At 35.4% G+C, this 27600-nt stretch overlaps 1 protein-coding gene and 3 long non-coding RNA genes across 7 annotated transcripts; 2 read left to right on the top strand and 2 right to left on the bottom strand.

Moving 5' to 3' along the window:
• Positions 1-1671: 1671 nt before the first annotated feature.
• On the bottom strand, positions 1672-11483 carry LOC144421097 (uncharacterized). 3 transcript variants are annotated; one of them, XR_013474958.1, is made up of 4 exons: positions 5028-5338; positions 4363-4463; positions 3705-3793; positions 1672-3374 (listed from the first exon to the last, which is right to left on the bottom strand). It is a non-coding gene; the product is annotated as an uncharacterized LOC144421097 (long non-coding RNA). The 3 variants fall into 3 exon arrangements; XR_013474959.1 differs by lacking the exons at positions 3705-3793; positions 5028-5338 and adding an exon at positions 11281-11483; XR_013474957.1 differs by lacking the exon at positions 3705-3793.
• LOC144421098 (uncharacterized) lies at positions 7482-11256 on the bottom strand. The gene is made up of 3 exons (XR_013474960.1): positions 9531-11256; positions 8964-9047; positions 7482-8668 (listed from the first exon to the last, which is right to left on the bottom strand). It is a non-coding gene; the product is annotated as an uncharacterized LOC144421098 (long non-coding RNA).
• Positions 11484-15059: 3576 nt separating the features above from the next.
• On the top strand, positions 15060-16853 carry LOC120343333 (uncharacterized). Its single transcript, XR_005569607.2, has 3 exons — positions 15060-15167; positions 15741-15868; positions 16130-16853. It is a non-coding gene; the product is annotated as an uncharacterized LOC120343333 (long non-coding RNA).
• A 5-nt stretch (positions 16854-16858) lies between these two features.
• Positions 16859-20918, top strand: LOC120341954 (uncharacterized). 2 transcript variants are annotated; one of them, XM_078111025.1, is made up of 3 exons: positions 16859-18808; positions 18917-19013; positions 19084-20918. In XM_078111025.1, the coding sequence occupies exons 2-3, from the start codon at positions 18933-18935 to the stop codon at positions 19444-19446; spliced, it is 444 nt and encodes a 147-aa protein (XP_077967151.1). In that variant the 5' UTR covers positions 16859-18808; positions 18917-18932; the 3' UTR covers positions 19447-20918. The 2 variants fall into 2 exon arrangements, with proteins under 2 accessions (XP_077967151.1, XP_077967150.1); XM_078111024.1 differs by having other exon boundaries at positions 16859-19013.
• Positions 20919-27600: the final 6682 nt, after the last annotated feature.

Below are 27600 nucleotides of genomic sequence, written 5' to 3'. Positions count from 1 at the left end.
AAATTGTTTACTACAGTTATGTAATAGTTTATTCAAATATGCATACCTACATTCAGTAGAGTATGACTTTCCAATTAAATATTTGTACGACGCAAAATAAAAATGACTCATCAGTGCGTCGTGTCGCACCATTCCAAAACTCCTGTTGTAAAGAAATAAGACAAAATTCTAAAGCATTAAAATGGCACAACATTATAGTCTACGAAATAAGATGACGGCAAGATGGTATAATTACACAATTTAATTGTTAGCTTGTACTGGCAACTTGATTTCGATAAAGGTATTTTCATTACATGTGAAAATAATGAATATCCCATCATACTGACTTATTAAGAACTGACTTGTCGATTATTGAAAAACACTGTCACTGCTCGGGTAACATTTTTCGATTCAATTTAATATGTCATAGAATGAATCTCCCACATTTTTTGAATTCTTTCGCATGTGCTCGGCTGGCTATTTTTACCGGCACCGTGACATGGGCCATTTCATGCATAATAGTGTGAAAGATTACTGAAATATCAAGCTTATTCGGCTTCAAGATTAAAATTATGAATTTGTCCAGGCCAATTTTATACGTAACGCCCGTCGGAATTTTGGATGTGTTGTCGCTTAATTTGCAATATGTTTCATTGGAACCACACCCAAATTTGTTCTCAGCAGTGGGCGAGGTTGTATGTGGAAATAGGTCACGGGTGCTATTGTAGATTGACACCACCATCGGTGTGTCATGGTGGGATGATATGGCATCTTGCCAAGTTTTCAATTCCTCCGTTTTGCTTTGAATCTTCAACTGAATAAGTACGGCAATTCCGACATTTCCAGTTCTGGTTCTGGAATCCGTCAGTTTCGCATTTTTTATGAAACATTTTCTCACACACTATGCACTGCAAAGTTTCATATCCATCACCAGGCAATGGCAAAATACTTTGCAAGCAAACCGAAGGGATGTTTTGGGTACTCGGGTAGAATGTATTTCAGGTTTAATGTGACTCCAAAAAACGTCAATATCATTTTAAGTTAAATGCCATTCCGAGCCCTCCATTGCTATACTTGCAATTGTGATGCTGTCACTATTGGCCTCACTGAGCTAACAAACTGCTGTTTGCACGATTCCAGAATAATTACTCGATAAAAGACTGTCATACATTGATGCATGATTTTTTTCAGAAAACTGGTCCGAAATAGTTATCCAGTGATTTTTCTGATGTTTATTATTTCAACAAAGGTATTACAGGATTTTATTGGGAATCCTTTCACTGTCAATATTATTACATCATTCGGTCCTGATAAATGACGATATTTTATTTTCATTAAATTGCTGCATTTATAATTCTATCATTCAAAAATAATTTATCCCGTATAATTTGTTGGTGAATCAAATCCAAATGAAGACATTCCAACCAATGGTTACTAAAAAATGGATTTTTTCAACCGAGAATCCTCTGGGGATTTATCTAATTTTTGTACGGTCAAATCCGTTAATATCGATGAAATATAACAAATATTTTTCAGTTGGTCTTTCTATTTGTTTAGTTTCCCCCAAAAAGTTATCGTCGTCCGTTGAGTACATTTATGTGCTGTTTTCAACTTCATGATTTTCTTGCTCGGTTGTAGACACATCGAATACACTGTTTGTCTTCTCCCTTGAAAGTTGTTTTCCTACTGCAATGTTCAAATATGCGTCGTTAAATAGATCATTACTTATCGATTTTTATCGGTAAGTATGTTGATGGGTATTTGTCTGTTTATCTGTCTGTCTGTTAGATGCACGCGATATCTCACGAAAGTGAGATTGGATCTGTTGCAGATTTTGCATGTGCATTCATCATATCTCGTACCAGTAGCCTATTGATTTTGGGCGAATTATGTCGTATAATTAGCGAGTTATTAATTAATTAGTGATGGGACACAAGGTGTCACTATGGAGTAAGAGCGCTGTTTTGGGGGATCCCCTAACTTTCGATCGATAAGTCTTCGGTCTCTGACCAATATTCTCGTTTTTATCTTGTTGCAGCGAAAAATTCTCCATTGTGTTATCCATAAATTGTGGTAAATTTGCGTTATTTAATCTATATACATTTTGTAATATTTTTTCCTCATTTGCTTCAATCGAAATGTTTTTTTCGTCACTTTGCAATTCTTGCGCAATTCCAGCTTGAGTTGATGTAATGTAATCATTTCTAAATGGGCACGTGTCATCTTTTTTTTTATTTTCGATTTCGTTTGACCGCTTTCATATGTATCGACAGTATGGAGATACCATCTATACCAGACTATCCACATGTAAATCAATCTTGTTGTGTTTTTACAAGCTGTTGGCCAATTTCATTTCATGCGTATTCAAGTTGACGACAACTCCACGACCGGCAATTTCTACACCATCATCAAATTCTGGGCTGCAAGCTATAACTGGAAGAACCAATGAGCCCAACCAACACCGACCATGGCCAATATACAAATTTTCACAGAATGTAAAAGAAAAAATATTACGAAGAAACGATTATGGACTTTTAGTACAGTGGCGGTGTTGCCGATTAGTAAGACTAAAAAAATTTTTATAACAACGGCCTCTGCATCGCCTGACACATATGTTCTACGATAAGAGCGAAAACGCAAGATATATATAAAATCACATATCCAGCATCTGTAAAAGCAAAACACACAATTAATTTCCTTCATAGGATGTTCTGATAACAGGTGACCGAGACGAATGATCATAAAGTCTTCAACCACGCAGTTTATGATAGCTTCAAGATATCAGGCATCCTAAAGTCACAGTCTAGACTAGACAGCCCTTTACTTTCAATCTGATAATGATTTACATATCTGCCGAACGGCATTCCGCTGCATATCCAGCTGACTACTGACACCGACACAAGAAAAATTATCAAAGATCAAAAAAAAGAAAAAGCCACAAGAAATGAATAAACGAGAAATACCATAAATGCAGGACAGTTTCACATGATACATGCACATTCAAAACATAATGTTCTAAACATTATATAAATTTCCATTTGGACTTACTAATAGTCTCAGTTACGCAATCCACAGACGTCGAATAAACAATATTCCCACAGGCAACCATATTAAACTAATAACACTATATACAAAGAACTTTGTTTACATTAGGTACATATCTTTGAATAGTGGTCGTTAATTACACAAGATAAATACCCTAAATTTGGTATGGTTTACGAAATAATAAAATATTGACTTTTCAAAACCAAAGTTTGTATGAAGCATAAAAGAAAAGTTACTGCTGATAAGGTCGAATGTGCAAAAGGGACCAAACTGGGCTCACAACGCCTTTCTCTGAACTGGTATTGGCACAGAAACATCATCTATCTTCACCGCTGTCAATTAGGTATGGCCTGTAAAGAAAGAAAATAAATTAATGATTTGGTATCATCGTATTTAAGTTATCATTGACAGTATCTCCTAAGGGTTTACACCACTTTGAATCATTTTCTTCAAAGCAAAATAGCTCAGAAAATTAAACTGAATTTGCAATCATTGGCGCATGCAGACACTAATATCAATCAATGACAATAGTTTCATCGCGCTTTTTCCTCGATTCCGAATACACGCAACATGGCGTATACGAGAACACACGATAAAGCTTAAGAAGGTATTGTTAAAATGTGAATATTATACAACTCTTATCATGCTAAGGGTAGAGTATGCTACTCTCTCTTTCCTACCCAAATGTGGTCATGCTAGAGTACTCTACCCTTGACACCTTAGGGTTGTGGCTGAACAACTGTTTGATCGTGTGTCTGGTGCCTGGCTTCTGTAAAAGATGAATATTTACGTCACACAAAGACAGTTTTCGTTTGCGCGTTATCGCGCCCAACAAGTAGGTTATGAAAAAGTAAAGTCAGTGTATTTTGGTGGTGATTTTCAGCTTTTCTAAGACCAACTTATGAAATATCGTCTGGTTTCTTGAATTAGCGGACTACCCATGATTTATATAATATACGTTTTTGGGATTACAAGGCCCTTTAATGTTTTAGGTTCATGCACGATGATTTTCGTTTATTCCACACTATCTGAACTTTGTGTTTTCATAGTCAAAAAATAGTAAATTTTGACTAATATTACTGAAAATGCATAATGAACGACCCGAAGGCGATCAAAAACACGTCAATTATATTTTATGTACGTTCGAGGGATACCATGTAAAATGAAAAAACGATCATGGCACTATGGGACCAAACTTAATTATCATTACTTTTTATATAATGCGTAATTTCTTTTATTGTTGTATTTATATATTAACAGTGAAAGTATTATAGAAGTCTGTGTCGTTTATAAAGATATTTCAGAATAACCACTGTTTGAGATGAACATATAACTTACATATAGGTGTCTTGTTAAATATTTATTTGTTAAATATTTTGATTCGGAATTTGTTCTGTCTCTGGAAAAATATAATCAGTTTCAATTTCATTCAGTTGATTCTGAAAATTAGTAAATGTAAAAAAATGAGCTCAGTCATTGAAAAAATATAATAAATATTACATTATTTTGATAGATTTATATTGTAAATTAAACAAAACGCGTCTTTATGACTGATAACAGGCTAATAATTATAATCTTGTTTATTCTTTACTCGGAAAATAAAAAGACAGAGTAAACTTAATAACATTGGCGGTTGTTAATTCTGACAATAAGATACAAAATTCAGATGCTTATGGTAGTCTCTGTGGGTCGGTCATATATCGTTTAGATCAAAGTAGAACAACATTGTACATATGCAACAATGTTCCACTTGGCAACTAGAAGAAAAGTTTTTTCCTAAATATCTCACGTGACTTAAACAAAGAGCATCGTGCAGGAATTGCGAATGAGTGTTGAAATAAACCTATTCTTACTGTTCTTAATATAAAAATCTTTTTTGTAGTCCCACTCCCAGTAGTCAATAGTCTTGCACATATAAAGCAAAATTTAAATAGGAATGGCAAAACATAATTATTATTTAATATTATTGGATCATAATAATATTAGTAACATTTTTCACTCACCCGTATATTAAACTATGCCGTCTTTTGTTCCCATCATCAATCTTGAGCTCATAAAACAAGAATATTTAAAAACAATGACGCTTTTATCTTATGGCGTGACACATTGGGCCAGGGCGCACCGCGTTTGGTGCCCCATTCAGATAATAGTTTATGTAGTAACGCTTAACTTGTCAATATTTCGCTAAAGTAGCATATAATGGTTGGTCTGTGCCTTCTAGATATCCCGCCAAAACACTTTGGAGAAGAAAAATCTCGGTAAAAATCTTATTTTCAATAAACTTCATGAATTTAATTTAAGGGGTTAATAAACACCACCGACCAATAAATAAATACATATATATATATATATATATAACTCTATTACGGTAATTAAACGGACCTGCCATAATTGCAGTACTTAAGCGGACGTCGTTCCCGTGTCCGTATCATTGTTTTTAAATACGTGCTTGGAGAGCGCGAGAGCCGTTGACAACTACGGAGAAAAAGAGTCAACACAATCCTCTCGATAAAAGATATAGAATTTTTGTCCGCTTAATTCGTCCACTTAATTCAGACCACCAAATGTTTTAGCCTATTTCGGCACTAAGCCGGACCCCTCTTATATGTCGCTCTGGATGTCTACATAAATGATGTTGCTTTTATTTTAATACGCATTTTAAAGCGTATGACCTCGCTTCAATTTCCGATGGATTCGAACCATTTAGCAATATTTATCACAAAAAATAGCATTTCTTTTTCAATGTTCCGTCTTTCGTGCAAGGGAGATGCACTGTGTTTGGTGTTGGAAATATTCTTCTATATCAAAAAATACTCAAAATGCAACGTGAAGGTAGACAAATCGAAACAAATTGATCCAAACGTGTTATATATTTGAAACTGAGAAATACACAGAGCATATCACAAATATTCGCCTATTCCAACCCTATGGTGCAACATATAGATTAAACAAATGCTATGTTGCGAGTGTCAAGATATCAATACCAAGTCAAAATTATGGCATTCCAATAATATTGATAAACATTACATAAAATATATCTCAAATGTCAACTTATCCGACCACCTAAGGGTGGCATACAACAATTGAAAAAAAAATTCTTAAATCATATTGAGGAACATCACACAAAATATATCCCAAATGTCCACCTATCCGGCCACCTAAGTGTGGCATAAAAGAATTGAAATAAAAATTTTGAAATCATATTGATAAGCACTACACAAAATATATCTCAAATGTCAACTTATCCGACCACCTAAGGGTGGCATACAACAATTGAAAAAAAATTCTTAAATAATATTGAGAAACATCACACAAATTATATCTCAAATGTCCACCTATCCGGCCACCTAAGTGTGGCATACAAGTATTGAAATAAAAATTCTGAAATCATATTGATAAACATTACACAAAATATATCTCAAATGTCATCTTATCCGACCACCTAAGGGTGGCATACAACAATTGAAAAAAAAATCTTAAATCATATTGAGAAACATCACACAAAATATATCTCAAATGTCCACCTATCCGGCCACCTAAGTGTGGCGTACAAGAATTGAAATAAAAATTCTTAAATCATATTGAGAAATATTACACAAAGTATGTCTCAAATGTCCACCTATCCGGCCACCTAAGTCTGGCGTACAAGAATTGAAATAAAAATTCTGAAATCATATTGAGAAATATTACACAAAGTATGTCTCAAATGTCCACCTATCCGGCAACCTAAGTGTGGCGTACAAGAATTGGAATGAAAATTCTGAAATCATATTGAGGAGCATTACACAAAGTATATCTCAAATGTCCACCTATCCGGCCACCTAAGTGTGGCATACAAGAATTGAAATGAAAATTCTTAAATCGTATTGAGAAACATCATGCAAAATATATCTCAAATGTCCACCTATCCGGCCACCTAAGTGTGGCATTAAACATTAAAATGAAAATTCTGAAATCATATTGAGAACATTACACGAAGTATATCTCGAATGTCCACCTATCCGGCCACCTAAGTGTGGCATACAAGAATTGAAATGAAACTTCTGAAATCATATTGAGAAACATTACACAAAGTATATCTCAAATGTCCACCTATCCGGCCACCTAAGTGTGGCATACAAGAATTGAAATGAAAATTCTGAAGTCATATTGAGAAACATTACACAAAGTATATCTCAAATGTCCACCTACCCGGCCACCTAAGTGTGGCATACAAGAATTGAAATGAAAATTCTGAAATCATATTGAGAAACATTACACAAAGTATATCTCAAATGTCCACCTATCCGACCACCTAAGTGTGGCATAAAACAATCAAAATGAAAACTCTGAAATCACATTGAGAAACATTACACAAAGTATATCTCAAATGCCCACCTATCCGACCACCCACCTAAGTGTGGCATAAAACAATCGCAATGGAAACTCGGAAATCCTATTGAGAAACATTACACAAAGTATATCTCAAATGTCCACCTATCCGACCACCTAAGTGGGGTATACAAAAATTGAAATGAAAATTCTGAAATAATATTGAGAAACATTACACAAAATATATATCTCAAATGTTCGCATATCCGACCACCTAAGTGTGGCATACAACTATTGAAACAAAATTCTGGAATCGTATTGAGAAATCTTACACAAAATAGATCTCACACACTTAAGTGTGTGAAATTTAACTGAAATACCAAATTTCGAATACTAATCATATTTCGATGTTGTGGAAAATTGCTCAAAATTTATCTCTAATGTTCACCTATCCGATAATTTGAGAGTGACAAATATTATAAAACAAAATTTTGAAACCGTATTGAAAAACAAAACAGAAAATTAATCGCAAATCGTCATCTACTCAGCTACGTTAGTGTGTCATGTAAATGCAAAATGATATTTTGGAATGGCAATAATATTGAGAAGCATTCAAAAAAAATTTCAACCATTCGACCATTTCAGAAGGTATATATGTAAAACACGAAATTCTGAATAAAATATCGAGACACATTATACACAACATATCTCAAATGTTCAATAAAGTGACGTTTTCAGTGGGGCCTATAAATGCGAAACGAAATTTTGCCATGTCAACTAAAATGAGAAACATTACACCAAATAACTCAAATGTCTACCTATCAGGGCGCCTAATTATAGCAGTGATTGATTATGCAGTCAACTATACAAGCGATCAAAATGAAATTATTGAACCTCAATATCAATTTAGAATCTTTGCACAATTTATTTAAAATTTTTGCACCAACTCGGAAAAAAAACATGATTGTTATTTTGAATTCATAATTAAATAGTAAAAATGTATGCCAAGTATGTATACGAATGTGGATATGCTCACTAGGTTAAGTTGTTGAGGAGAGACAAGATTATGCTCACTGCCGGTTCATCTTTATGAATTATACAGAGATGTCTTAAAGCTTTACAATAAACTTCTCGCAAGATATACCAATCCGTGCAATTATTTTTCTTTTCGTCGTTTCTTTTCTGGTTCGCGTTTGTTTAGAAGCTTTTTTTTTAATTGATTTACAGCCTTTTTCTTTTCCATATATATGGTTTTCTTTGAAATCACTTAAATTGCTTATGCTTGAAAGTGATTCTGAAGATGGTGCGGTATAGTCTGTTGACTTATCTGAAACTTTGGTCAAAAATACATGCATAAGTCACAAAACATCATCACAGTGTTTTAGTCCAATTCAGAATTACGCTACTCTTGATTAATCGAACAAACGAAATGTTTGAAATGGATAATTGCATTATTACTCAAATAAACCAGAGTTTCTAAACGTTGCACTACAATTATTCGTAGATAGCTGCGCTATTTGTGATGGGCTACAAATGATATTATGATTTGGTTTATTACCATTCATTGGTATCAATTTACGATACTGTATTTAATAAAAAAAACTAGCATAGCAAACTCATTTAGTCACCTCCTGGCACAGCTTTATTCGAATCAATACCCGCATTTCCGTCTGCCAAGTTCTGAAACGTAGGCCATCTCGTTGGAGAGTCACCTACATGTGAACAAAAAATACAGCCCAGTAAATAACTAGATGAAGATGGTAAAATAACACAGGGACATGTGCCAAATCACAAAACAAATTTGCTAACAATGCAATTCTTCAAAACTGTTTTCCGAAGATGAAATATTCTAATCTAATATGAAGCGGTGTATTAGATATTTTTATTTACACCAAGCTATACAAACGTCAACTACTCGCTTCTCGTATATCCTTCTGTTTTGACAAAAAATTGAATTCATTGAATTTCCACAATCTTCGTTTGTATTTTCATCTGGATTTAGAAATCCTTCTGAATTACACACTCTTACAAACGCAAACCCAGTCGTAGCAATATTTTGATGGTCAGATCAGAACTACGACCAGTAAAAGCATAACAGTATCAGTAGTCTATATTTTGATAATCTGAATTACGTAAAAAATCTCAACACCAAAAATATAGTAACCCTAATATTAAAAATCGTTATGACTAAGCACCTTATCCGATGAGTGATGATTTCCAGCAGCATTCCTCGGTGACGTTGAAATCCTTGCTTATTATGACTCGACTTCAACTCACTGGGTAACTGATAACACCTGACACAAAAGACTTGGATCGCTTCTCCAAACACAACTGTTCTATTTTATCTTAATTTTCGTCAATCACGCTCATGAAGATCCCAATCCCCTCACGGCGCCCAGGTTACTTGCGAACAAAACGGCAAACGTGGTAAAGTTCTCGGCGAACCCGACAGCTTTACTATTGCGACACAAAGCCTCTTTAGTACGGAGTTGTGAATTGAGGTCCTTTTCAGTTTATTTAGCTTATATTGCAAAAAACAGAACGGACGATCTTCATGTTCTGCCTATTTATTGTATCAAAATTATCAAACCTACTCTCCAAAAATCGTAAAAACATATACCGAAAAATTAAAAGATTTTTGCATAAATAAAATGTCCACTTTATGTACGAAAATTAAACCCGTTGATTATAAACCAGCAGAACTACTGTCCCATTAAAGTTGGCGAAAATGTGCAATTATTTAAAAAATATTGAAAGAACATATTATTTTTGATACTGTTTTATCAGAGAAAAAGAGATTTCAGCAAAATATCGCAAAACGTTTTAATTATGGAACGTGGAATAATTAAGCGGACAGGAAAATGTCTACCCAATTTTTCCGTCTACATAACTGTCGCTTTTTTAGCACGGTATGTCTACTTAACTACCGTATTAGATATATATATATATATATATATATATATATATATTTCATGTTTCATTATGAAGCAGAATTAGGGCTAAGAAAAAATTATCAGACTCATCGTTGCTAAGCTCCGTGATAATAGATTGAAATATGTTTCCCAAACGCCGAAGTTAATGAACTTTAAGTTATTTTCAAATTAAGTTATCACTAAGATCATGAGGTCTGAATATCATATTTTGAGTAGTTTTGCCTGTGTCACTCCAAATAACCCAATCATAGTTAAACTTGAGGTTTGTCTCAACTTTACTAGAGTAAATTAATGTTACCGTCGTACTTAACTGCAGCTGTTGATTTAATAATATTCATTCTGCCAGATTTCTATTGTTTTCAGATGTTCTTGTTTCATGAGCTCAAGATTGATTATGGAAACAAGACGAAAGGCAACAACGTTAAATATACAGGTGTGTTACATTATTATTATTATGGCAAATGTTACTATTATTATTATGATCTAATAATATTAAATGATAAAAATAATAATTATGCTTCATTACAAGATTAGATTTGCTCAGATTTGATTAGAAGATATTATTTTTGCTTCCCCAAATGACTGACCCTCAGAGATTATCATAGATTATCATATCACGAAAAACTACACTGATTGCTAGATTGGGCATTGCGGAAAAGGTGATAAGTGGTTTAATATACAAACAAACGCAAAACCATGGCGGCAAATTCGGTGTGCGGACACTCATAAAAGCAATTATCAGGAAAAACACTAATCACACGTGAGCTGGTCTGTAGCCTAATTGATACATTGACGTGGCCAACATTGTTAAAACAGTACCGGTATACACACAGAGAGAACAAATCAAAAATATGCCCTTAAATGAATGTTCAAAAATGTTGCGCATTGATATGGTCATAAGTTACACTACAAACTATTTACACATATATAGTTGAATACTCATTTAATATTCAAGCGGAATTTCTAGAAATAACAGGATCTGCTGACAGTCAGAATTCAATATCATACTCACTGTCACAAAATATATCCGTTCTTACTGCCATGCACCTTAAACATTTGAAGATAGTATTTAGTCGGCTTGTTTTTGATATATTGTAGTTTTCAGATATCATTTGGTTAGCTTGTTTTTGATATATTGTCGAAACGACAACTTGTTATTTGTTTGGCTCATTGGTTCATCCAAATATAGATTGCAGAACTTGTCCAGCCTGGGGTTGAAAGTTAGCCTTGTTATGTTTATTTATCATGCAATACTTCATCCACACTTTTTTTTAATTTTTTTAGACACAATGACGAGACATAACTGCAAGAAATCTGCCTCAAGATATAGTCGCTGCGAAATCTGGTATACCGGTATGCGCTAACACAGTGATTTTTATCCTTTTTCGGACCGTGGGATTTCTCATCTAAAATTGGGGCGGAACACCAATTGAGATTTTTGGAAATGTACTATAATATGCAATTAACTGACTTTTACCCGCGGTTGTGTGCAATTTGTATAACTTATTCTTGCTTGCTCCAGCAAAGTAATGACTTGGAAACTTTTCAAACAAACTTTTCATCAGTCAAAAACACTTTCATTTCATTTCGTAATTCCTAAAGGCGATACTTTCCTCAAAAAACAAAAATAAAATACTTTCCTCAAAACAACCATATGACCAACAAAATTGTGTATTCTGCACCCATTTCTTTGCATAAAAATGCGAATATGCGGCTTTTTACAGATCTGGACTAACCATACTTAACAAGGTATTAATCACGGAAGCTAATTTTACAGGAAACGTCTTTTCGACTAGCGCAGTGAGTAATCATAACATCAGGTTTAACTCCTCTGGTAGGATTAACTCCTCTGCAACAGTATGCGAATATTTTTTCTTCTCTATTATTTCAGCGACATGGTAGCTGGTTATTTAAATTTTATCAGATATCGTTGTTGATAATTTTATGATATTTATTTGATCACGGTATCTTTCGCGCAACCGCATCAAATATTGATGATAATTTTTTTTTCGAAATGATGTTTCAGTATCGTTGGAACCATGGCAATATTGTGGAACTCTTTCCCACATAGCCCTACCAGGCATAACAGATTTGTGGCTCTTTCATTGAAATCTCTTGTGACTGCGAATCCGAAAAAAAGTCATTTTTGTGGTACGGAATACAGTACGGAATAAGGAATACAGTATTTAGTTTTCAATTAAATGAGTCCATATTGCCAGGAAATGAGCCACTTTTAATGAGGTACAATGGATTTCCTCTCCATGAGCTCCCCATGCTGCAATTGCATATAAGGAATATCGGATTGAAAGGGTAATGTTGAAAATGTGACTTTCATCGATTATTCTCACGTGACAGAATGAGGATTACTGAATTTTATTACAATCTCCGAGTTTTATTTCACATTTTCCTAACACTTCCTTGTTGTGTTATAGTTAAACATAGCTAAAGTTATTCGGATTATATTCAAATTATTGTCGCTACTGGTTATAACAACATAAATCAAAACAAGAGAACAACTGCATATTGTAATCCGACCAAGTCTCTTCCTTGACAAATTGAAACCGCTCGTAATTGCAAAGAGTTTTTCATACAATATTGGAAATATGATAATTGTGGTGCAAACTTATAGACACCGATACGAATGTTTCAGGGTAGTTGTTTTCTGGCGGTATAGGTTTTGCGCGTCGAAAAGCGAAAACTGCCTATAGAACCTTGCAACTATGAAGGTCTGAAGGCTAAAATGACGCAAGACAAAGCGTTGATGGCTCAAGTCATTAAGTTTTCTTTAGCTGTTATTAGACGGGATTACCATCTTTCGCACTTGAGTTTTCCAAAATTATATTGACATTTATCTGCTTTTTATTATCACACTATGTATTAGGTATCGACTCAACACTGTCGAGGTTTGTCATACCAACTTGAGATATTTCAGCGTAAATTGCTATATTGAGGAAATAATTGTATACAAAATTTGAAAATGTGTGTCAAAAAATAAGTCTGGAAAATTAGAAATGTGTGTTTAAATTAGAAATGTCAGTTTTTTAGTATCTATAACTGCTGATATATATATATAGGAAATATTGCCGAAGTATGCAAAAGAGAATGACTACTAAACGTGGATGACAGACGCAGAATTGGCATCGTGATAGTCTCATTGGGCAACTTTGAAGTTGCTTTTTGAGAAATATAGACATATTTATAATTAGTCATAAATCATTCAGCCTAACGCGGCAACAATTATCCGACGAGATCGACGCACAGACATCACAATACATTGAAACTTCATAAATTTAGATCCAATACAGATTAGAATCCACAAATGTCATACTCTCAACAGTAAATTATTGTGGACAAGAAGGGATTTATTCAAAACGAGTTGTTTTAAAACAATTGTTTCAAATCGAGTTTTATATCGAGGCACCCTATTAAGCTCTTTAAAATATTCGCGGCACACTAGTCACATAGTATGAACATTTTCTGCTCATAAAACCATTTTGCTATAAATTAATAAAAATAAGAAGATCAGATAAAGGAAATTTTATTCATTTAAATACAAAATACCCTGTATTTAGTAACAGGTATAGAATAATATTGGTGAATGTCAATGGGGCTGTTGTGCCTGGTGCTCCGTTACTACTGCTGCGATTTGTGGACAAATCTGAGAGAGATACTCTTCTTCAGTGTTTTTATGCCTGTCAGTTTTTTCGCAGAGAGAGTTCATGGCGTTACCCGAAAAAACGTTTTCGGTGCTTTAATTCCAGTACGACTAAATACCTCAGCAGCTTAGTTTACTTCCATCCTCTTTCCAAATTTTAAACCAAAATGCGCGTTTGTAAGCCGCTATGCTAACTTTCAACGAGGCAACTTCAGTCTCGAGTTTCTACATGTATTTTCATTAGTCGATATTTGTTATTACAATAATGTCCCACATAATTGTCAAACCATGTAGTAGATCTAAATGTAAATACCTGATAAATGAATATATTAGCAATTTTTTATTTCGTATATGCCTTCAGCTTTTTACAATAGCTAAATAAACTCCTTTGTTCTAACAAATAGAATGATATGGAATTGTTATAGAATGATATGGGGTAATTAACGTGATATACCGAGAACAATAAGACTACGTTTAGACACATTGATGGTCTCAAGTGCACGTAGGTAGAAGGAACCTATATATATACTAATCGTACATCGTAATTGCAGCAGATTTCTAGTACTCATCGGGACGCTTGTAAAATGTATTGAATGTCAGTTTAATTGCATGAAAGAAAAATGCAGCAAAATTTAGAAGGCGTCTTCATCTATTCGGGTAGCAGATCCCCCCAGCAGATTAGTTTGTTTACCTTTGTATGTTTATCTAACTATTTTAACTAACTTAACCCCTCAAGTTGCCACGTATAAAAAAATACAAATAATAGCAGATTTATTACCTTGATGTTGTGTCAAAAGAAAACAACGACAGCATCAATTAGCCCAGCTTTCTGAGAATTAGACAAACCTTTCGTCATCGCGTATCCATGTGACTGGTTGAGAAATGCGATTCGCACCTCTGCGTTCAAATTGATCAGCGTAATTACATATTTAATTACTGTAGTCAAATAAGATAACGGTAAGCAATAAAGATTTGATTGATTAAGCATTTTACCTCAGGTCGATCACATTGTCTGGCGATATTCCATATCATTCTATTTGTTAGCTTGATGGAGTTTATTTACTTATTGTGAAAAGCTGAAGACATATACCAAAAAAAAATTTGCTAATATATTCATTTATCAGGTATTATATTTAGATCTACTACATGGGTTGACAATTGTGCGGGACATTGTTGTAAGAACAAATATATATCGACTACTGAAAAGACATGTAGAAACACGAGACTGAAGTTGCCCCATCAAGGTAAATGATCTACACTTATGTCATATAACAGGGGTGTATAACTCAAATAAGGATAAGCGTCAAAGTTTCAAAATCTTCTCGTCGTGACCCAAGCCGCGTTCGAATTATTGGTTATGACTAAACACAGGGGTTCCCGCGCAATGGTTAAAAACCATCGGGTTATGTGAACGAACTTATGTAAAACCTGTAATAACAACGAACTTCAATAAAACACTTTCGATAAAGAGATAGTCGGTCGTCCACGAATCTTTGTATTCACAAATAGTTTCACTTTTTTTCTGTCTTTGTTTGCGCGCTATGGGTAGCTAGACAAACAAGACAGACCAGTTACCAAAAACTATCATGTCCTGTTTTATTGCTGCTGAGTTAACAACACAAGTTACATACATATAAATTGTATTATGAAAGTTCGCAAATAAGAGATATGCATATATCTCTTTACTTCAATATGTACATTGGTAGCAAGGTGAAATTCAATTAATCTTTTTAAATATTTATGTAGCATGCCATGCTGTTCATTGCATGGTTTATAATATTTGAATTAGTAATATCATACCTACAATTCATTTACAGTCAAAGATTGGGCTATGGTGAAATAGCATACTGGGAAATGGGCGTCCTCGGTAAACATATTTCCAACTGGGTCATTCCTGGGAGAAAGATGTTGCAAAAAAGGATTTCGAAGCTGTAAAAGTCGAAAGGTGATTATATATCTAATGGAAAATTTAGAATCAGCTGCTTGAAAAATGTCTTATTTGATAATGCTAAATCATATCATCTTGTCACCACTGCAAGTGCTTCACACACTTTCATTCTTAAAAATGGCACCGTTTTAAAACAATTTAGAAGTCGTTAGACATCACTTCTCATTTTCATGAGAAACAACCACAAATATTATTAGTTAACCCACAAACTTGCACTGTACCCAGTTTGTGATGTATGTTCTTCTCAATATATTTCAGATGGTTACATAGGACCACAACAATGCGGTGAAAATGTTTATTTACTCGAGTCCTACAGTAATATGATCATAAGAAGCGCTGTGGTTGAAGTTGACGCACGGTGTACCCCCAAGAAGTGCTGCATCTGGATTGTTTTATCAATGCAACCCGATAAATGATCACAATCACTCAATACGAATCTTTGCCATCTAATATTCCGCCATGAAGTAAGCAATACCCCTTATTCATTAAAAACCCATCCTACGCGCAAAAAGAACGTGTCCATGTTAAACGCTTCCAGTACCGGTACCGTACCCAAAGCAAAATTAGCGCCGCATTTGCAGCGCATATGCCACAGAGCACGGCGCGTTGGCAGAATCTCATGGTCTAGCGAGAATGACGTCATCGGAAATACCGCGCTCATTAAAATTTTAATGAACGATTATCAAAAATCTTGACCATGTTTAACATGATAAAAATATCAAAAAAGATGTAAAAAATATTCTATTCTCAAAGCTGCTCACGTCTACATTGAAAGATATCTAGAAAATTACAAAAAATGCAAATTTTTGCTCTGGTGATCACATTCCCCATAAGAGCTAATGTTAAAATTGTTTTGTTTACATCACTTTTCTTTTTGCGCGTAGGATGGGTTTTTAATGAATAAGGTCTATTCCGAGTGGGCGTCGTATTTGAGTTATTGTCATTTCGTGTTCTTGGATACAAATCTGGAACAATTGTTATGCCGTCGCGAGGAGCTAAGCAAACAAGCGCTCCAGCAGTCTGACTTAGCTTGTAATCAGAAAAAAATATTGCGTTCAGATATGAATTGAAAAACTTCTTAGTTTTGAATTATGTTTCATCCATGGCCATTGTTCAATTGCTGAATCCAATTCTTTGTAAAATTGAGGCATACCGTTTTTAAATATCCAAGTGAAGACTGTAAGTCTACTATGTTGAAAACTGCATCTCCAAACGCTATCCAGGCTACAAAAATTCTGCTCATTGTTGAGGCCAAAACCCTGAGCATCCAGCCAGCAGAGTCCATATGTAGAGCATGTCTGCAGATAACAGATTCGCAAACAGCCTATTCTTTTTTACTAAATTTAATCTTGTAACCATCTTCGCAAAAAAGACATGATTGGTATTTAAAAGTACTTGAAAGTTGAAACAACTTTTTGTTACCGTGTTCCAACTAAACATCCGTTTGTTCTCCAGGATTCTTTCAATTTTTTTTCCAAATTATTAGCTTTATCACATTCCCTCCCCTCCTTGAGCTTTTTTATATTTTCTTTCAAACCTAAATTTCCACCGAGAAGTGATTTAATTTCCGTGAGCTGCTGACTGTCTTTGCTCCTTCTCTTGTTTCATATAGCTCCTCTCGGACCTCCTGCAGCATGATCTCACCATTTTCTTTCTTTTGTTGCAGTTTATTATTCATAGGTCTTCAATTATCTCTCTATTCGAACCAGCGGGAACCCACCCGAGTATCAGACCGATGGCGCATTGGGGTTTTCATGAGCAATTGCATTATCGACGCATCTATAATTCTTCTATACCAGTGTTTCTCGAACTTTTAAAAAAATTATGCATAACGTTACCTCTTCAATTTTTCTGATGACACGTGGTCCACTAAAGAAATGAAAGCAAATAGCAACATATATCAAGCATTCATCTTATGACATTGAAACAGTTCAATGAGACGGGTGCGCCTGCTTGGCTTTCACTAGTTCTTCTAACTTGAGTTATGATTTGGATGACGCAGCTCTCATATCGTGTCTCACGTCCATTCTGTTTCAACATTTTATTTAAGCGAGTAACGTAGAAAAAGCTGCCTCACATCTGTAAGTTGTTGCAAATGGAATGAGCATTTTAGTGCCATCTTTGCGACACCAGGATAGGACAGTGTCACTGGGGTTTTTCTTTTCCTCCAGAACTTATCACAGCATAACGAAATTTCACATATGAATCGTTACATCTAGATCCATTTTTATGGCAGGGGGGCATCTTTAAATAACCCCGAGAAAAGTAACAATCAGATGCACACGCCTTTCATAAACAAACTTTTCCGGGCATCAAAACATCCGTATTCCTAACCAATCACAAGCGAGCAGATGTAAACAAACATTCACCGCTTAAGGTTCGCTCAGACAACTTTTTACGCGTTCGCACATGAGTTGCTGGCGGTTTAAGCAGATCTTTGTCCTTTTTTCACTTTTTGTTTTCTTCACAGTGCTGTGAGAATTAGAAAGCTGTAATACTGTATGTTACTTGTTGCGAATCACGTTCACGTAATATATATATATATATTTATACTGAAAGGCTTCGTCCTAGGCCGGCACCTTTCAGGTACATGTTAACCAACTGCTATTTCGAACCAAAAAAATAGTAGACAGTCATGCTGATGAAATCAAAGGTATCGGTAGCCTACCGTATATCAGTACGGAAGAATTTGCCATCGATACGATGTTGCATTTTCATTAAACAGAATCTATTAGTGGTTGATTTTGCATGGTTAAACGTTGCCAGTCTGACAATCGGTACCCGTACCCCTGCTGGACAAATGGAGTAGGATTGGTGTCTTTTCCGAAACCACATATCGATCCTCATAAAGCAATGAGGTGGATAAAGGCATGCAGCAGGCCTCACAGTCAATTCAATCTGGGAAAAATCACCAAAAATACCTACGTGTGTACCAAGGTAGGCCAACATATATATTGTTTCCGATACCTATGATATATTCTATATGTTAATTCTTATTTGAAATAAAATTTTTTTACAAGCAATGCAATCCATTATGCATTTCAGAATTTTCATTGAGGCGATGCCAGACCAACTGATGGATACTCCGATGTTATATACCAGATTCTTGCCGCCCAACAAAAAAGCACCATCAAATTGTGAGGTAAGTATTATTTATACCATGATTTAATTTTTTGATTATACACTTGTCAAAAACTTATTTGTTCGCATAGGCATTTGCGCGAAGACATCCAGCCAGATCCCTCCACAGCCGCTTAACACAGAAACAAGTGATTGTGATGAAAGTGAGGCATGCTCGTCAAAGATCCTCCAGGATCTGTCGCCGGATACTTCATTTAATACAGAGCGAATCTGACGAAAGTGAGGAAGGATTGTCAGGGATCCAACCAGATCTACCCTCAGACTCTTTTCTTCTAGCATTGATGTCATATTTGCTAACTGTAAAAATGATAAATAAAGAAGGAAAATTAATATTGAAGACTTGGGACTTCATGCAGAATATTTTTCAATTTATTGGTGATATAATGATGTTACTTTATGAAGGATGCTTTGCATGCATGCCATGTCCGGTGTGACCCTGGTGATTGCAATATCATTTTTTTTGTGGACAACAAAGTCACATCTGACAATGAGGTGAAATAAAAACCCGTTTATAGGTCTTCAAAAAGATGTTCCGATGATGGCAAAACAACATGTGCGGCGCTGTGTCTCATTAGCCTTTCTTTGCATGTCCTACTTTCGGTGACCGTACATTTGAACCCACGTACATTTGAACCCATGTGTATATCCACGGGTTCAATCTATATGCGGGTGCTAAAACCCATGGGTTAGGGTTAGTGTGGGTTCAACTATCCGAAAAACAAAAAAAATTCCATAGGTGCAATAGCATACAGGTGCAATTGCCATGGGTTCAAATGTACGTGGGTTCAAATGTAATGGAACCCCTACTTTCAGCAATCGCCGACCATTCTCTTTGGTCAAGAATAATCAACTTTTCATTTCAATGCGCCGTTAACTATATTACTGAAAGAGAATTCGTCGCGAATTTAAATTCCTGTGATATTTGCACATTACGCTTCTCTACTTTTAGCGGCGATTCATCAACATATTATTACCAGTTTGTTAATAATGCATGCTATTATTTTTGGCAACAGGGTTAAATTGGTTTATCGTTGTTTCAAGCAAGAAAATAAGCATTTGTTTTTTTCGCTTATTCAGCAATCGTAATTCAAATATTTCCCTATGCGAAAGTCTTCACTCCGCGGGGTGTCTTTGCGTTTTAGAGTTTCAAAGTGATGCCGATGATAGTGAAACACCGACACATGTGGCTCTTTATCGCCAGACCCTGCCCTCTTTGACTTTGTCTGTCTATTCGTTTATTTTGTTTTGGCATGTTCCATTTCAACCTTTTAGTAATCGCCGAATATTAGCCCATTGTCAACAGTTAAATAAAATGCCACACATGATTTTAATTGAAATAACGCAAAAAATGTAAAATAAGAATATAATGAAATATTAGCAATCATGAAACATTAAGAAATAGCATAAATTAATGATATTTGCCAAATGCCAATGGTTCATAAACTATTTTTGAGTGCGTCACGAAATATCAATCCCTTTCCAAAATAAATATATATATATTTGATGTTCCCGTATTTATGACTTCATAAAACGATTACAATCATTTAAAAACAAGCTCATGTATCGTACTGATTGAGAACAAAACTCCTGCTTGTTGCAATTAACTGTTAATAAATTCTAATTTTCATTGCAATGCGTCGAGGGTAGACCTATATTACTGAAAGTGAAATTGTCGCGAATTTGAAATCCCGCGCCCGTGATAGCTGCATTCTGCGCATAGCGCTTCTTCACTTTCAGCGGTAATTTATTAACATAGTGTTACCAGTTTATTAAAAAGAACTGAAAGACAACGCATGTAACTGCTTTTCGCAGATAGACGAGTCCAAACGAGTCTTGGACGAGTTTGCTACCCAAAAATCTCGAAGATTGAACATTATTTTGCAATGGTTTGTTTTCGCAGATTGAATATTATTTTATGACATTTTTTTTTCGATGCTGCCACATTTGGCAATCCTTTGTTAATGAACCATACATTTCCAATAATTCATTTTGTCTGTTATTTGCTTATGAACCTGGTGCCATCGCTTGTTTAAAGATGCACTACATAACTAAAATTCGTAATTAGCGATAACCAACGATAAAGATGTAATTAAAAGTATGGATGCGTTGAATGTGGCGAGGCGAGAGCGCGCTTGTGAAATCGTTGAATGTGGCGAGGCGAGAGGGCGCATGTGGAATAGTTTTGACGGCAATAGTGTGATACGTCCGTTGCTATTTGTGTCAAGTGAAAGGTAGTACTTGGCAGGTAGTAATTGTATTTAATTAAAAATGTTAAGGATTGTGACTTCCGTGAGCTTCTTGAAGCTAGCTCCACTGCCGCGTAACAGCGATAACGAATCGTAAACATGATTAATAAAGTTAGTCCGGCAGATAAGGGGACCTTTTTGGCCCAAGTTTGATTTCAGACATAAAGTTTTTTTTTATTTGTGATTATTCATCTTAGGGTCATTGTCCATCATTTCTACATGGGTGTGGAGTTTGCAGCATTGAGCAATTTTTTTACGGCTTGATATTTGTATTAGTGTTTTTCATCAAACCTGTGCATCATAATGACGCACAACCTGAACCATAACCTGTTACAATACTATGTTCAGGTTGAGCGCAATCTTGGTGCACAAACTACGCAAGCACCAAATTTACTAGTAAATAAAATCCATAACTTTTAGGTATTTATTGAGATATTTGTATTAGTGTTTTTCGTCAAACATGTGCATCATAATGACGCACAACCTGAACCATAACCTGTTACAATACTATGTTCAGGTTGTGCGCAATCTTGGTGCACAAACTACGCAAGCACCAAATTTACTAGGAAGTAAAATCAATAACTTTTAGGTATTTGTTGAGCCCAGCTTTGGGTCGCGACCCATATACAGTATATGGAAATACTGTCGAAACATACGCGTAAAATAAAGAGTACTATTTCAAAATACCCGTTTTTGTTGCAATTAACAATACAAGCCTGCTAATGCAGTCGCCAGTGGTTCAAGTGGATATACACCCGGTGGAGAACAGTCAATTATTTGTTAGCGAGAATTGTTTGGCAGCGGGATGATCACGACGACGCAGTGGAAGATAATGATGTCACGAGAACAAGAATGAGAAAAATGCTACATCTTATAGTATATCCCTGGGAAGAATGTAGTTCATTCTTATGTTCCATGCCAATGCTTTTCAAACTACCAAAGACTCTCAACACTTTTGCTTCTTCTTTTCTATAAAAATACATTGTTATTATATATTCGCATTTCCATCTGTTTGTTCGTGCTCCCAGATAACCGATCAGCGGCCTCCAAGGAGGAGAAACCCTGTCATAAACTAAAAGAGGCGACCGTGCTTCTCTTGCCTGTTGTCATGCTGTCCCTGGAATTCAGCTACAACAAAAATTTCACAAAAACGGATTTTTAAATTCTCAACAATGAATGATATACGGGTGGTAAAATGCCAAGTTATTCCAACAACATGATCATGTTTTGCAATTTACAACCAATATTTGTTTGACAGAGCCCCAAGAGCTCTAACTACAAATATCAAAAATGTGAGGCCAAAAAAGTCACACTACAACGTTGTCAAATGTGCTGTATTTACGATAGATAACAGGTTTACCAAAAAGAATTACATGAAAAATGGTAAAATAAAATTCAATTCAGCAATATCTACTTGGTGATATGCATCTGTTGATGATTTTATGTGTTTGTTTCGGAAGTTTAATAACAGAATTAATTGTGGTTGTTGGGGATGTTTTAAAAAAAGATTGCATGAAAAAAAGTTTTCACAAAATGTCAAGGTTTGATAGTAGTAGAGAAGTAGAAAAAATACCCCCATGTTTTTTTTTTTCCATTTGATAACCACGCCACAGAACTTCCCCGATAAGTATACGCAGCAATTGCGAGAGGCAGAAATGCTAAGATGGGATTTCATCGGATTGCAAATCAATATTAGCAATTCTTATATATATTCGCGCATTCCCATCTGAACAGCGTGGAAAAGATTATACCCATTTACACACTTTAAGAACTATGTCAGATGAGCGTCATATTATCGAATATCAGTAACGGAATAGTGCAATGGGAAAAGACATATAAGGCGGAACTTTCAGTAGTATGCAATCAAATAATCTTATTGTAGAATATATATTTAAAACATTTCGTCACGCCAACTGCAGTCCGAAACTTTTTGTCTCTGGCTGAGCTTAGATACCAATTGGTACTCATGTAAACTGGTAAGACTGTAAGAGGCAAGCGATGGGAAAAGACATATAAGGCGGAACTTTCAGTAGTATGCAATCAAATAATCTTATTGTAGAATATATATTTAAAACATTTCGTCACGCCAACTGCAGTCCGAAACTTTTTGTCTCTGGCTGAGCTTAGATACCAATTGGTACTCATGTAAACTGGTAAGACTGTAAGAGGCACGCGATGGTAAGAGGCACGCGATGGAGCAGATACTAAGAGTATCCATCCCCAGATGTCATTTGAGTGGGTACTGCTGTTTTTATTGCAGATGTTACTGATCTTTTTGTATTAAAGATTTACTGGCATCACCGATTTCAGGATGTTGGAAACCAACACGCAATATTACGAAACTTACTTTCAACACACGGTTTGAATGAATGAAAAAGCTGAAACTAGTTTTTTGGAACAGCATACAAATTCTATGGAATGAAATCATACACAATAGCTCGTCAAAAACCTATAGCTCAATAATCAAGTGGAATTTGATGCATGTGCGCAAAAATGTGCGCATTACTACGTACAACCGGAGCACGCAGGAATATGTGTGTGATGTACTAGTATTCAAAACGTTTGACTCAACTATGTTGGCATGACAGGTGCACATCCCGGTTTCGCATACGCATACCTTCTATCTCCACAAGGATATATTATTTTTGCCAAAGTCAATGCAGCACTGAAATGTTGCGGTTCTTCCAAAAGAAAACACGTTACACATCTTTAGATACCAGTGGATGGTTTTACATGGCCTTGTTCGGAGTGAAAGACGAGGTCAAATATTCCAATCCAATTCAACTAATAAAATATTTCCCAAGTCCCTAAGCTCAAATTAGGAAAACGAAATGCCCGCGGCAACGCAAATGTAGTTTGAAGAGCGCAATATAAAGTGGCTACTAGATGCTGTCGATGGATCTTGGCTTGTATTAGTGAAATAAAAATAAACTACCATTTATTCTACTAAAATTGAATTTCTGACATTGTAAGGAGATTCAATGTTACTATGTATGCAAAACTAAACCATGTAGTTATTAACTAATTGTTTTTAACAAAAAGGCGCTCCTGAAGTATTCGTACCAAGATGGCGCACAACCTGAACATTGTATGTTTACCAGGTTAGAGTTCAGGATGTGCGTCATCTTGGACCGAATACTTTAAATCCACTTAAAAAAAAATTGCTCAACATTATATAATCCACACCCACCTGGGTATCATTATATATGTCATATACATTATATCTAAACAATAAAAAAAATTATGTCCCAAAACAATGTTAAGGCCCGATTCTGCCAGACTAAGTCGGACGCTGCGCGAAAGTGATAACGCAAAGAATAAAATTATTGTAAGTAAACGTAACACTATTGAAAAAAAAAAAAAACGATTCCAAGGGGGGGACGACCCATGTAACCTCTCCCCTGGCTGCGCCCCTGACGGCGTTCTACACTGAATGAATAAACTATTTTGTAAAACCTATCAGATACCTGACTGTTTTTGGTTGAACCGGTATGATTGGAACTCGATGTAAGTTTAGGCTTAGCAACAACTACATATGACAAATTTGTTGGATTACCAGTAGTTCTGATAAATATGTAACAATTTGTAAACCATGTTTATCCCTATAACATTATTGGTTTTGCAATTTTAAATGCCCTCATCCTGCTTTACATGTACAAATTGCATCAGAGACTTGGTGACTATCCAGCGACACCACTATTTGAAGATGATTTGGTGGCAAAGACTCCTGAACTGATCTATAGCACCTGGCCTAGAACTCTAACGTTGAACCTAGATTGACGACTGAACCATCATGAACGTATCTGAGGAAAATATTCACCTGTTCATAGTTACAGATTGCTGTAGTTTGTAAATCTTTCCCAGAATTTATTTAAAATATTTTTTAAACTACCCTTGTACTTCATTTGTTTCTATGCTAAACCCACCAATTCAGTCCTAACTTGGACGCTATCTATTAGTCTATGAACCATGGAATACCGGTAGTCACGCACGTCTTCCAGTCGTTTCACCACTCTCTGACATTCTTCAACCATATAAGTTAAGTTTAAATATCACCTTTTAATGAATGGTTTTGTATTCTTCTCCAGCTGGTGGAAAAAAAGTTCTTGGAGAATCAAGGCATAGAAAAGTCATTTCTGAATAATTCCATCTTTGTATCTTAAATAGGCTTTTGGAACTAAGTTAGTTACGGTAACGGCAATGTGAAGGCAGAATAACATTAATAATAGATCACTTGACAATATGTTAAAACTTTAGAAGCACGAAAATACCGCCATCACTTGTGAAATACCATTTGAAGACCGTTAAAACGAGCAACGTACCACTCTATCGCCTACACAAGCCTGAAAAGTTTGTCTGAGCGACCAAAATCACTTATCGATCGAAGGTTGAGGGATCCCCCAAAACAGTGGTCTTACTCCATAGTAACACCGTGTGCCCCATCACTAATTAATTAATAACTCACTAATTATAAGACATAATCCATCCAAAATAGGCTTCTGATCCGAGCTATGATGAATGTACAAATTTGGAGCAGATTCAACCTCGCTTTCGAGAGATATCGCGTGCATCTAACACACAGACATACAAATACCTATCAACTTACTTACTGATCTTAAGATCGATAAGTAACAATGAAGGTCAAAGGTCGGGGAAAGGTCCATACTCCATATCCTCTGGTTTACAGTACTTACCACGTTCAGTAACGTTTATTACGCAATAACGTCTTCGGTAGAGCGTGTCGTGTGTTGGAGAAACACTGTATTGACTGTAAAATTATGACAACAAAATTTTACTTCAAATCAAAATGCTTCTGTGCCGAAGTTAAAGTTGTCTCGTGGTCCCCCTAGAATTGCTTCGCGAACCCCTAAGCGACCGCGAACCCCAGTTTGAGAACCAATGGTCTACTCTATAAGACTCTATATACCATCTTTTTTGAAGTAGCTTTTGTAAAAAGACATGACTTCCCTGTTCAGGTAACCCTGAATAACCCTGGCCCGAGTTACGGTTCTCCAGCTGGAAGTACACAATGCAACAAAGCAGTTTTAATGTTTAGCAGTGAAATTACATAGCTTGGTCTGTATTCAATTTATAATATTTAAAAGACTGTTGAAGTAACGTTTACACACAGCAAGATCTTTAAAGCAGGTCAGCAGGTGCGAATAGCAACCGCGCGAACTGACAAACTCTGAAACTCGCGCTAGGGCACCGGTTCTCAACCAGTGGGCCATGGGCCATGGCTCACTGCTAGACCATGAACCTATAAAAATGCGAGTTATTGATAAATTTAGTTTAATTTGTGTCACTGTATTTAAATTTTGATTGCAGTAGCAATAAATGATGCTGCTGTTGTTTGCTGCAGAGTAGTGATTTTCATTCTAATTATTAAAGTGAAAGTGTCTATATTGCGGAAAAAATTATTCACTTTTCATGTAGCTTTATCCTGGCAATGAAAAGTTAACGGGCCATAAAATTATTGGTCAACTAAAATGGGCCACGACAGAAAAAAGGCTGAGAACCACTGCGCTAGGGCGAGCGCCCCCTTGCAGCATGGTTGCCAAATCCCACTGGTCAAAACAGCCAGTTCAAGGCACAAAAAGCCAACAATTTTACGAAGTACAAAAGATCCATGATTTGAAACCCTTGGTACAACAGTTGATTTGCATAGTTTGTAATATGCTGATTTAGTGCTATATCAGTTGATTTAGTGAGCCACACAAATGTCTTTTCCCGTTGAAAGTTGTATTTTCGGTTGCTATCATATGGTGGTTTCACTTCGGCATAATGAAGAGTTTAAAGTAAGAAGTAATTATTGAATGAACCAGAATGTATATCCGCTACTATACATCGATATAAAAGTTTATAAAAATCAAAATATCAAATAAAAAGAAATTTTGAGCGGACAGCAATAATTTATAATTCAATATGGGCTTATACACTCAGGGTGCCGCTTGTATGTTATATACCTACATGTTTCTACCTAAACACACGATTTACCTTAAACACTTCTCCCTATACTTTACTATTAAAGTAATTTTCATGCTTATTTTGAGAATGTTTTGATGTGTTAAACAACTCATTTTTGGAAACACGACTAAAAACTGACATATAACACGCAAAACTATGAAAACGAGAGAATGTTTACAATCCTCAAATATCTGCAGAGACAGCAATTGTTACGTATCCTATTTGTTCACCAATTTCTGATTGGTTACGGTTAAGGAAATAAATAAATAAAGAAATCGATGCTCGGGGAAATCCAAATGTTAAGTAGATAAACAATAGGCTATTGTTGCACACTAAGTATTGTAATTCATATGATTTTAACAATAGACTAGAATG

The sequence above is a fragment of the Styela clava genome, chromosome 3 (genome assembly GCF_964204865.1).
Source record: "Styela clava chromosome 3, kaStyClav1.hap1.2, whole genome shotgun sequence".
Taxonomy (NCBI): domain Eukaryota; kingdom Metazoa; phylum Chordata; class Ascidiacea; order Stolidobranchia; family Styelidae; genus Styela; species Styela clava.
The sequence above is the reverse complement of the archived record's forward strand: the minus strand, read 5'-3'. Positions and strand labels throughout refer to the sequence as shown.

What these genes read in the sequence shown, in the direction of transcription:
- LOC120341954 (XM_078111024.1), top strand. Translation starts at nt 18,894, where the DNA reads ATGCAATCCATTATGCATTTCAGAATTTTCATTGAGGCGATGCCAGAC. An exon ending in AAGCACCATCAAATTGTGAG is followed by an intron (nt 19,014 to 19,083) that starts GTAAGTATTATT and finishes TTGTTCGCATAG; the next exon opens with GCATTTGCGCGAAGACATCC.